Below are 12,910 nucleotides of genomic sequence, written 5' to 3'. Positions count from 1 at the left end.
AGATCAACTTTCTTAGTTCAGGTTCAGTGATGTTACGAAAATGAAGTTTCATAAGTAGATTCCTTAGATACCTTGCAAGGATTACCAGGTGAATAGGAAGGAGCCCAGCGATGACCAGGAGGGCATTGGTTGGAGCGGTCCTATAAGATTTGGTGATTGCAATCGCAGCTTTACGCTGTGCGGAGAGCAGTTTCTGTCTGATATGGATGTTGTTGGCTGCGTAGCCCCACTCCTCGCTTCCATAGGTTAGAATCGGTTCAATTGCACCCGTATAGATGAGCTGGCTGGTTCGATGATCAAGCCCCCAGTAGTTCCTGGCAATACTCCTGAGGGAGTGGGTGACACGAATTGCCTTATTGTACACATATTGAGTGTGATCCCTCCAGGTCAGTTTGGGGTCAAGGATTACCCCAAGGTATTTCATACTATTGACACATTGAATCCTTTGGCCCTTGATACGGATGGTCGGTTTTTTTACGTAATGGATTCTCTTTAGGAAAGACCATACAGTAACTTTTATTATGGTTAATGATGAGGTAATTGTCCTCACTCCAGTTAAGAATACTTTGTAGGAGATTGTTAGTGTGCTGTTGAAGAACCTCATGATTTTGGTGAGAAAGCAGGACGACAGTGTCATCTGCATAACCTTGCAGATAAGGATTGCCAGGGAAGTCAGAGGTATTGATAGAGTTGAGAAGCCCATCGTAAAGAATGTTCCATAGGGGAGGTTGCGTTGAGTGAAAAGAACAGCAGTGGGAGGGCTGGGCTACCCACCCAATGAGGGATAGAGCAACCGTCTACAAGGAACCACCCCAAGGGGGTTGGTTCCTTGTGGAGGGTTGAACATCACAATTTTTTGTTATGAATAGTCTATATGAGATATAAGTGTTCCAAGCAAGTGAAGAGTTAGGCCATCATAGACATTAGGGACAAAGCCCTGTAGTATATACGAGGTATATATATATATAAATGAGGATCTTTGTTTGCTATGCATTCCTATGCCATTCAACCAATTGCTACAAAACTTGGCAGTTATGTTTTTTACATACTTCTAACTTAGATAATTTCATACATTCCACCACAAAATATCTATTGGATTTCTGTAAATCAATTAATTTCTATCTACATTTGATTTGCCGATTTACACACAGCACCATCTATTGGCAAAAAATTTTAAAAAATAATAAACTAATTATAATTCTTATAAAAAAGGATATAATTTTAAAAAATATATAATATATTCACTTAATTACTGTGACAATGATATAGTATGAAATAGATGTGCTATATCATTACTGCAACAGGTAGCACATAGCACTTGCCTGCGTGGAATCAAAAGTGTAATCCTATGAAAAGTCTATAAGTATTTAATTTTCCACATCTAATCACTTGGGTTTTTTTTTATTTCTGAATGGTACTTTCTTAATTCTAATAAGTGCCTTCCAGTAGCCGAGTGCATAAAACCACCAAACTCTGGTAGTTAGTTCATCGGGCATGGCCATATGGAGTTTTCTGGGTTTTCTTTATTTTAGTAACACCTATATAGAGTTCAGCTTCCCATAAAAGTCTTCCTGAGATGCATTTCCCTCAGCAGATTGCTCACATGTCACATTGCTGTAACCAAATAAACCAAACTATTTTTAATGAGCAATTGTTTATTAACAATTAACAATTTTTTTAGTGGTAGTCTTGCCCCTATATGTCATACTTTTCCTGTTAGCAATAGAGTCATGTCAGTCATCTATCTAACTCTGTTTGGGGGGAAATTTTGAATCAAAGTAATGTGGCTTCTGTTCCAAGTTGGAAGTTCATATATAGTTAATCTGGGCCTCTTGTCCCTATGTTTTCCATATCTGGTCTCAACTTTCATCTTTCTAATTTCTTTCTTAGGATTAAGGAAGGACAGACAGATGGAATGACAGTCAGAATTTATAGGTCTACAATTTTTACAAATTTCAGTCCAATACTTTCTCTATAAATGCAGTTTTTACAAGAGCATACTTCCCATGTAGTTTATACAATCTGTTGCCAAAATTTAATCACTATTATCACATAAAAGCAATTATTCTAGCATTTTTACAAGATTTTGTAATTTAAACAAGTTTTATATGATACCTTTCGGATGTTAAGGTTAGCAACTTTGATCACATGCGGGACCACCACAACCTGTCTAACATATAGGGTTTGTTGGTTTTTAGAATCCAGTTTTGAAAAACCGGCTTTTTGAAGAAATTTATATAATTTGAAAACTGGGTTTTCCCAAATAAAAAAATTTGTTTTTGAGTCTATACTTAAACATAAAAATTAATTAATTATTTGATTAAAAACATCAACATTTTGACACAAAATAGTCTCTGGCATAAAACAGGAATATTGTTAAATACTAAGTTTCATAAAACTAACTACAAAAACAAAAAATCCTCCTATGCCTAAAAAGCAGTCCAATTCTCCTACAATAGGGAGAAATCTTGCAACAATGAAAAAACGATAGAAAGATTTGTGCACTTAAAAGAATGTGTTTTTTTAGCTTTGAATGACATTGGTGCTTCTCACATGTGGAATGAAGCACAGTATTGTAAAATTGTAGAGATCCTTAAAGTTTTAGGACCAATACGTTTAGCAGCTGATGCCTTAGGACAACAAGATTTGCATCTTGTCGTCTTATTTATTAACGAGTGAAGGCATATTTGAATTTCTGTTATGTGAATTGAAAAATTTGAAAACTGAAATTAGTTTCAAGTTGTTACATGCTGTAGAAGTACGAATTCAAAAGAGAACACACTGGGATTAGTAACACTTCTCCTTTATTTACAAAATCCACAGAACATTTGGATAGTCTTCTAGCGTATTTCTTCCACTAGCTGCAAAATCTGATATCATTTAGTTATGTGGACAAATATTATTGAGATTATATCCAAATTGTTCTATAGAAGATGACTGCGATGATTAAAAAGTGGCAAAGAAGAAAATCAAGCCAGCTTTAAAAAATGCTATGGCAAAATCAATATATAAATACACTAGTCTACATGATTTTTGGAACAGATACATCAGTGATTTTTTTATAATGTATTTTTCGTGCTGAAATGGAAACGGAAAGTGTGATCAGAAATGCTCTATCACGTCACGTTATTTAGGTTTTTGATTTTAAGGGCAGTCAGATGTTCAATCCCAGCCCATGTAAAAATGGCAAGCTTTGACTTGTTCCTTTGACATTATGACACATGCTACTTCTGTTTAATAAACATCAGAGGTTTCTCTGCTAAAAAATGAAAGTAATATTGTGTATCCAAATATTCCATTGGCTATGAGTCCAGTTCATCATGGAGAGAATTTACCTATTCCCACAGCCCCAGCTTCTTGGCAGGAGATTTCTGATTCTGAAGAGGATTGTTCTGATGCAGTGGCACAAGGTTCAAGAGACGAAGATTTTATACCAGAAAAATCAAATAGTGAACCACATCTCATTTCACAAGTAGAACTAAACGATTTGGTTCACGACTTGCATTTACCAAAACAGCAAGTAGAAGTGTTAAGGGCATGTTTAAACCAGTTGCAATAAGGATACCAAAGTTTCATTTTTCAGACACAGAAATAAGGATTTAATGAAATATTTCACTATGGCAGATCAGTTGTGTTCCTGTTGTGATATAAATGGTTTGATGTCTGAGTTGAATATTCCTTATAAAGCTGATGATTGGCAGTTATTTATAGACTTATCAAAAATGAGCTTAAAAGCAATGCTACTGCATAATTCAAACAAGAATTCTTCTATACCAGTAGCACATGCTGTTGGTTTGAAAGAAACATATGAAAATATGTCATTAATTTTAAAAGCAGTCAATTATAGTGTTCACTTATGTCATATCTGTGGCGACCTAAAAGTTATTGGTCTTCTCAGACTGCAAGGTGGCTTTACAAAATACTGCTGCTTTTTATGTCTGTGGGACAGTTGTGCAACAAGTGAACATTATGTGGTTAAAGATTGGCCTAAAAGAGACACTTTCACTCCTGGGCAAAACAATATTAAGTATGTTTGTTCCATTAGTCAACCCTCAACAAGCAATTTTGCCCCCCTTTACATATAAAATTGGGGTTGATAAAAAATTTTGTTAAAACACTGAATAAAGAAGGACCAGGATTTAAACATGTAAGCCAAGTGTTTCCTAGGTTAAGTGAAGCTAAATTAAAGGAAGGAATATTCATTGGACCTCATATTAGAAAATTACTTAATGATGAAAATTTTGACGTGAAGTTGAATAACATAGAGCTAAAGGCATGGAAATCATTTAAGGATGTAATCCATGGTTTTCTTGGAAATAACAAAGCACAAAATAGTGATATTTTAGTAAAAAATCTCCTGCTGAACTATAAAAATTTAGGCTGCCAGATGTCCTTAAAAATTCATTTCTTGCATTCTCATCTGGACTTTTCCCCACCAAATTTGGGTGCAGTGAGTGATGAGCAGGGTGAACAGTTTCACCAGAACATATTGCAAATTGAGCAGCGTTACCAAGGGAGATGGGACGAATCAATGATGAGTGACTACTGCTGGTTTTTGCAAAGAGAAGATCCTACCCTACACAAAAGGAAGAAGTGATTATCCGACTCCAGTTATAAAAAAATTTCAGGTACTTTTTATGCCTGTTTTAGTTATGTTATACAACAGTTTTTTATGTAATCAGCAAAATATTAGAATTTGAAGTATATTAGAAATTGAGTATTAGAATTTATTTAGCATTGCATGAAATTTAATATACCAATAAATTTGGTCACTGTGGGAAATTCAAATTTTTCATCAATGTTTTAATGGTATATAATAATAATGTGGTGGGTCTGAATCTGAAAAACTGGCTTCATTTTCAGATTCAGCAAACAAAATTCACTTATTGCTGTTTCTGTTCCGAAATTTTTTTTTCAATTTGTAGAGTAGGGATATCTTCAAGAACCTGAAAAAGTAACTTCTGTCCAGCCCTAAGACACTAAAAAAGGAGTTTTCAGTATTAGAGGGTACAAACAGAAGAACGAAAAATTTTAGATTTATTATTAAATGCTTTAAAGACCAGCTCAGTCACAAGTGAGAGAGAGTTTTTTCTATTTCTGGCAATTGTGTGTGCAAAATAAAGACATGGTTGAGCAATAGATCTATAGATGTTCCTTGCTGTCTAAAATCACAGTTTCAAAGGAAAAATGAAAGATAAAATATTTTGTAGGCATTCATTGTTATTCGTTTTTCTTTATGGTTTTCTATGGAGTAAATTTTATAGTTTTATGTGATAATATAGAATTTTTTTTTTTGTTTTGTTTTGTGTAGACGTTTATTGATTTTATTTTGTTATATTTTCGAAATCTTATAAATATTAAATAAATTTAAAAGTTTTAAAATAAGTTGTAAATATCCTTTATCTCTATTTTTTGGGGGGTTGAGATTCAAAAACCGGTTTTTTTAAAAAGTCGGTTTTTGTATAAATCCTACTAACACAGATCACTTTTTAAATATTAATAGTAGACCAGTATTAATTAGTAGTAGTTGAACATCCTCTCTTCTAGGAGGAGGTCAATGACTACTTTTGGTCAAATTACTTGGACTTCCTCCTGCAACAGATCATTCTTCCTGTCAGACCAGTGGTATGGTGGTATTCAAATAGGAAAATTACATAATACAAGATTACCGGTGAGCACAAAATGTTTTAAGAGGTTTTTGAGGATGCCGAGTTTAAATATTTAGTCCGTTGTTTGTGAAATTTGATTGGTTGGCAGATTACCATTTGATGTTCGGCTTTGAATGGTACAATTTCATAGAGTTAACATTAGGAAAAAATATGATATTTTAAAAAATTTTAAAATCATATTTTCAATTGGTGTCTACTTGACCTATGGAATTGTCATTTTGTACCATTTAAGTTTTGCAATAAATGTGACAATGATAGGCTGAAATAACCAAACTCTTTATATGGTTTTTGTTTTAATGTTTGTTTATCATAAAGGTTATCTTATGTAAGGGTTTTTCACACCAAGTGGCCAATCTAATACATTTTAAAAATTTTTTATTCCTCTACTGTATACAATTTAAATAATTTTTAAAATGTGTTAGATTGGGCACTTGGTGTGATAAACTCTTACATAAGATAACCTTTGTAAATATAAATCAAATATAATAATATAATATAATAGAAAGGTTAGAAGTATGAAATATTCTAATAATCTTGATCTTTGCTGCTGTTATTTTTTGCCCGAGCAGTGCCAGGCTCATCTACTAGTTTATTTTATTTTATATGTTATGGACAAAGTGATTAATATGGGTGTTATGAATAATAACCAACAAAATCGGGGATTGTAATAAATTTCAATAATTTATCAAATTGACCAGTCATTATGAATACTGCTATCATCTAGTTGGGCAAAGTGATGATAATATGTTGAGGAGTGATCATCCAAAATACACTAGCCAATCAGCACTTGCATCTGAGTTGTGCGTGTGTATTGCATTTACTACCGAATTTGGCAGCGGTCTCAACTGTTTGTGATCTCAACGGATTCCTCACAGAGGGGAGCAGCCGGCAGGCCGTTGATTGTTTAACACCACTAGTTATTTATTCATGGTAGTTCTTGAACACACATATCAATAACTAGTATGTATCAATATCTAGTGACTATCATCACTTTGCCCAACTAGATGATAGCAGTATTCATAATGACTGGTCAGTTTGATAAATTAATCAATATTTATCACACTGCACACCCTTTCTGGTCATTATCCATAATGACCGGGTATTATGAATAATGCCCGATTAATCACTTTGTCCATAACATATATATATAAAATTTTTTCATTTGTGGTTCCTCCTGCCCTGTAGGCATTAAGAGGGATTTTTTTTTATACTATTAATATTATGGGCTTGGCCAGGACCATAATACGTGGTAGCTGGGTGGTGAGGAGCAGGACCAAAATATTTGGGATAGACTGTCCACAAAAAATTCTTGGGACTTTTCACCCAGATTTCATTCTAAATTCCCAAAGCAGCATTTATATCTATTTTAAAAAATTGTTTATGATGCAATTTCAATGTCTCAATGTCTTAACAGATTATAAAAAAAAATTTACTGAAAGGTTTGTAAGTAAATATATATATATACATTTCAGAAATTTCCTGAGTTGAAGTTCAAATATGTTGAAGAAGAGCAGCCAGAGGAATTTTTTACTCCTTACGTTTGGTCATTAGTATTTCAAGCTTCAAATTTATATTGGAATCCACAGCATATAACTTTGTTTAATCCAAATAAAGAAACATGAATGAAATTGGATTATATTATTAAATTACAGAATCTAAAGGACTGTTAAAAGTTAATTCATTTATCATTTATATATTTATGATAAATCTTAATTAATACTGTTATTTTTATATAATTAATATTTAATTCTTTGGATTACTAAAAGTAGAAGGACAAGAATTTTTTTATTAAACAACTTTAGTAATCTACATTATTACTGTAATATTAATACAGAAATGTTTTATTAGTCTATGTATTCTAAAAATTAGATCAAAATAATATATAATGCTTTTATATTTCTGTAAATAGCTTACATTTTTAAAAATTCAATAAAAAATTATATTTTTCTCTTTTCTTTATAAAATATTGTTTGGAATAAGTTTATTTGAAGTTCTAATGAGAATTTACAGTATAATTTACACAGGCATACTTTGAAATAGATTATTATCCATGTGTGTAAGTTAGAGTTTGGATTTTTAAATCAATTTTTATTTATTACATTGTACTAATGGTAATAATATAAAATAAAGTACTACCAAAATTTAAAATATTGTTAAAAATTTGGTATTTAAACATTTGTAAATTAATAAAATATTTTGTTAACAATTTTTTATAAAATTTGTTGTTAAATAATTAACGCATTTAAGTAATGAGAAAATCCAAACATATTCAAGATGTGAGGTAAGGTATTAATCTAATATAAATTAAATGTTACATTATATACAATATATCCATTTTTAAATTAGCTTTGTTTCTCCTTTTGTAATAAAATAACTGTTTTTAAAAAGAAGTGCATTTCAAACTGCAAATTATAATTGTTAATTAAGACAAGTAAGCATTTTATATTGGATAGAAAATAAGTGAAATCATATTACATGAAATGTAGTTTTTGGAAGGTATCTTTGATATTTGATTTTCTATTCTGATGCTATTCTGAATTAAAGGATCCAAGAATAAATTTTTATTAAAAAAAATACACTCTTTTATACAGAGTAGTCTATTTAATCAATCCACTGAAATAACAAAAAATATGCATCCTACAGAAAAATACATTAAACTAAAAATGTTAGATTTCAAGGAGGCCATAAAATAAGGCTATTGATTTTATCATAGATCGAAAGATGCCCTTATCAGAAGTTATGAGCAGTTGAAGTTTTAAATGCCATTTCACTAAGCATGCATAAATCTGAATATTGATAAAATCACTGAAAAAAAAATGCTAAAATATCATATCATTACAAAACCATTATTTGGTGGAATCATACAAAACTAGTGTCACAGATTATTAAAATCATCAAGCTTGTGATAAAGATGATGATCTTGATTCCATTTTGGTTCTAGCTGTCACAAGCTGCATGCATTGGTACTGTAGGAGTTTTGAATGTCACTTTCAATAATAATTTTATTTCTTACTTATTGTTGGTTCGTCAGCTCTGAACTTTTCAGGATTAAATAAGAAGAGTTTTTTTAAATCTCTGCCCTGTGGGCACTAAGAGAGCCTCTTAGCAAGCTCATTATGGATTCAGCCAGGCGCACAATGGAGCGGTCGGGTGATGAAGGACGGGGCCCAACATATCCGGGTGGACCCCCCGAAAAATTCCTGGAGATTTTTTGACCCGTCCAGATTCGATCCCGGGTCCCCAGAGAGATAGGCTGCCACTCTGACCACTCAGCCATTATATGAAAAGGTTAAGAATGTTTGGTTTCCCAAAAATGAAAAAAGAAAGAAATGGTTAATTAGGTTTGTTTGCCAATGTGTGGTGTTACCATAAACAATCTGTCAAGGGGATGCTGCCTGAGATGATTTACTATGGGAAACTGGCCCCTATTTAGATGTTTAAAAAATGTGAAGAAAATCCAGAAAACTCCATGTGGCCAGCTTGTGAACACACGACCAACTACCATTGTTCAGTGATGGCCAAGCGGCCGGGGTGGCAGTTAGGGATTGCAATCCAGCAGTGTTTTCAATCCAGCTGGATTTTTGCTGGACCAACATCATTCCAGCTGGATCCAGTGCAGATGTATTTTTGGTGCAATAAAGTGTTATCTATCTATCTCTATCTATCCAGCAATTTATGGTTTTTTTAAAGAAATAAAACATTTTTTTCTAAATGCTTAAGAAACTTTTATTATTTAGACTGGTCACTATAAATCAGTAAAACTTACACATTTAGGTAGTAAACTTCAACTTTGGTTCGGTTTATCACTTGAGATAGAGATAATTAACTTTAGATTATAATTATAATGTAAACATTTAACTAATCTTTAAGTTAAATAATAGCAAAAGTAATTCTACTAATAAATTTGTATTAATATAATATAATGTAAGGACGGATAATCAGTGGCTAAGTGGCTATCAGTCTTGCCAGTTTTCTTATATAGGCTCTACATATCAGTCTGTAGTTATTTATAAGTAATTTAATTATTAGTGTTAGTAAAGTAGTGAGTAAGTAATTAGTTGTTATTATGACAATCATGAATCATATACATTAATATCATCATATATCTAAGATACTGATACTCATTAATTTAATTAACAATTTACCTAACTAGGTAGTCTGTTTCTCACCAATTTTCACAATAAAATTGCCTAGCCTAGTCCACTAACCACTTATAGAATAAAAGTTAAAAACTCCTACTTAATAGAATTAGAGTCGAAGTTATAAAATATTAGTCTAGTCAATCACTTCTGTTATTATTAATATTTATTTATTTATTTTTTTTTTGACTTTTCTGGACGTAGGATCTCAAGAAACAAATGGTATTGATGGTGTTGTCTCCCAACCTATTCTTAATGAATTGCATATATATCCCGCTGCGGAAAAGGCCCTTTTTGCCTCTACGCTAGTTGGTTTTATGGTCATCAAATAATCATAAATCGTTCCGTCACGTGATTCATTGACGTCACAATTGACCGTAAATTAGAATTATGCACCAGGACTAGTAGAGGGATTACTTATTTTATTTAGCGAGAGCGGAAAGTCAACTGGCAATTAGATTCGCAGAGGTAAAAGGGCGGGCGGTGCGATGTAGTGAGGAGGTGTAGCACATGCTGCACTGAACGGCAACGTCACTCTCGCCGCCGAACGATAGCGCACGCAGTAAAGCGGCAACGCCGACAACGTAGACTTTTGCACCATTATGTAGAAAGTTAATTGAGTATTCGCGGATCCGCAGCGCTGGATCCAGCTGGATTGCTGGATGAGGGATCCAGCAATTGCAATCCCTAGTGGCAGTCTACCGTTCTGAGGGACCCGGACGGGTTGAAAAATCCCCAGGAATTTTTCGGGGGTGGTCTGTCCGAATATGTTAGGCCCTGTCCCTCACCACCCGATCGTCCCATTGTGGGCCTGGCCGAATCCATAATGGACTTGCTAAAAGAGGCTCTCTTGGTGTCCACAGGGTGGAAAGAGTTAAAAAAAAAAAAAAAAAAAAAAACACTGTTCAGTGGTTTTATCCACTCGGCCACTGATGGATTGAAATGGTTAATATGTCTTGAACCAATTCGTGAGCTCTGCGGGTAAAATCAAATCCGTGTTTAAGAAAAAAAAAAAACGAAAAATATCTAGTCCAAAAGTCACTGAAATTTTTCATTTGTTACTTCTTCATCCTCGAATACGTTTATTTGGATCGGACCAAAGTAGATCGCAGTAGTAATCCCCTATCAGATATATCAGCAGGTCTACGAAGAGATGCGGCTTAATCCTCCGTGATGATAAAATGTCTTGTCTTCCATGATAACAGCCAACAGAAAAACATTTTAAACTACTTATAAATACTTTTTATATTTTTGTATTAAATTTCTGTCGGTGTTCTTTATGAAATCCGTAAATTCCACTGTAAAACCACTTAAAAGGAGTTTCTTTGGACGAATAAACTAAAATGTTATGTCCGACGGTCACCCGAGTTCAAGAATTATTCAGAAACAATTAATTTCATTTAAACCCTAAGATTTGTAATTGTCTTTTAACGGAAGGAACGTATTTGATTTTATTAACAAATAGAAAACATTGTTTTAAACGACACTCTTCCTCTGTCGACAGTGTAATCTCCTAAAGAAAATTACTTTTAGGTGAAAGGCCACAGAACTCAAAAAAACACAACCTGTTTTGGTGCTGTCCGAGAATATTATTAGATATCGAAGCTTCCGTCGAAATATTCACATATTTTGGTGGGAGCTTCGATTCCTAAGAACATGGATTGACTCAAAAATATGTGTTTAGAAATTAGCCTAAACACAGTGTTTGAATCTCTTCTGTAAGTGGGAACTTTCTCTTGTTTGGAAGTCATCGAAATATGCAGAAGACGTGATAAAATGTCACCAATATTAATGTTGTTTGTAAAATTTGAGTGACGATGCTATAATTAGATTAATTTTAAAAATAATGAATTTTCAGTATTGTTGATCATCATCATCATCGAGAATCACGACAATGGCTTTGTACCAAGTAAAAAAGTCATTGACTGACTGTAGGCTTACATACACGAACCATGGTTGCCAATTTTCGGGGATCGATTTCTCCGCCCCAAACGCCGATTGTAATTCTGAATATCTCGTTCGAATTACGATTGTTTGCGTAGGTAGTGTGAAAAATTTAAGATTGTTCTATAAAAGGGTTGCAAAAATATAAGCAATCGAAAAGTGCAAAAAATCTGTATTATTTTCTTCTTTTCTTCACCCGGCGCTTTAAAAGCAAAATGTAGGAAACAATAAAAAAACTTGTGAGTACCGCTTCGAAGCTCCAAGCTTATCTTTACCAAAACAAAAAACTAAAAAAAAAAAAATTTGACTGTTATCTAAATTGTCATAAGTTTTTACTTGGCGTAATTTTTTTTATTTCTCAGACGTTTTGTTTGGATTAAAGTACAGTAGCCTATGTTTATGGCATAATTGGTACACTCCGAATTTAATCTGCGGATTGATTATTTATTCAAAATTTTAAATAAATTTTATATTTGACGATGATAAATGTTTTGTCAATTTGTAATATTGTGTATATAAGGGGATGACGAAGCAGTTAAAGTGGCAGGACCATGGATCAATTCGGACGGGTCGAAACACCACAGGAATTTCTAGAGGAATGGTCCGTCTGGATATGTCGGGCCCGTCCTTCACCATCCGGCCGCACCATTGTAGACCCCGCGGAACCCGTAGTAGGCTTTCTGTAAAAGGCCACCTTAGTGCCCATAGGGCAAAAAGAATTTTAAAAAATTGAATATACTTTGAATATTTAATAATCGTGAATAGTTTAGAACCGCATAAACAACCATAATTAAGGAACAGAATAAAGTATTAATAAAATAGGACTCAAAATTCATAAAGCAGACAGTATCGATACCGAAAACCATTTTGGTATCTCACTCGCCTTCGAGTGATTATTGAAGATGAAGTTTGGTGTTTCTTTGTAAGCACTACAGAGCAAACACATCTTGCAAACAGAAGCCCCCTTTCGACATATATATCAGCCTTTATATGGGTCTCTGTGGACTTGAGACAATTTTTTTCTGTTTTGGTAGGCAGAGAAGGTTTTGTCTCGACAGATCCAAAGAGAAAGAAACGTTTCTGGCTTTTTTGATGCGAAGGCTCTGGTGTACGCTATAAAAATGAACTTTTCACAAATAAAATTTGCTACGATATAAC

General features: G+C 33.3%; 1 protein-coding gene across 2 annotated transcripts in view; it reads left to right on the top strand.

The window, feature by feature from the left end:
* LOC136989053 (dymeclin) overlaps window positions 1-8,245 on the top strand; it is an 88,158-nt gene extending 79,913 nt beyond the window's left edge. For both annotated transcript variants that reach the window (XM_067287139.1, XM_067287138.1), the window contains exon 16: window positions 7,142-8,245. In XM_067287139.1, the coding sequence (XP_067143240.1) occupies window positions 7,142-7,291 (150 nt within the window). In that variant the 3' untranslated portion in view covers window positions 7,292-8,245. The remainder of the gene's footprint in view (window positions 1-7,141) is intronic.
* Window positions 8,246-12,910: the final 4,665 nt, after the last annotated feature.

This window comes from Centruroides vittatus, unplaced genomic scaffold, assembly GCF_030686945.1.
Source record: "Centruroides vittatus isolate TY-2023 unplaced genomic scaffold, ASM3068694v2 scaffold_435, whole genome shotgun sequence".
NCBI lineage: Eukaryota > Metazoa > Arthropoda > Arachnida > Scorpiones > Buthidae > Centruroides > Centruroides vittatus.
This window is presented reverse-complemented; position numbering and strand designations above follow the sequence as displayed.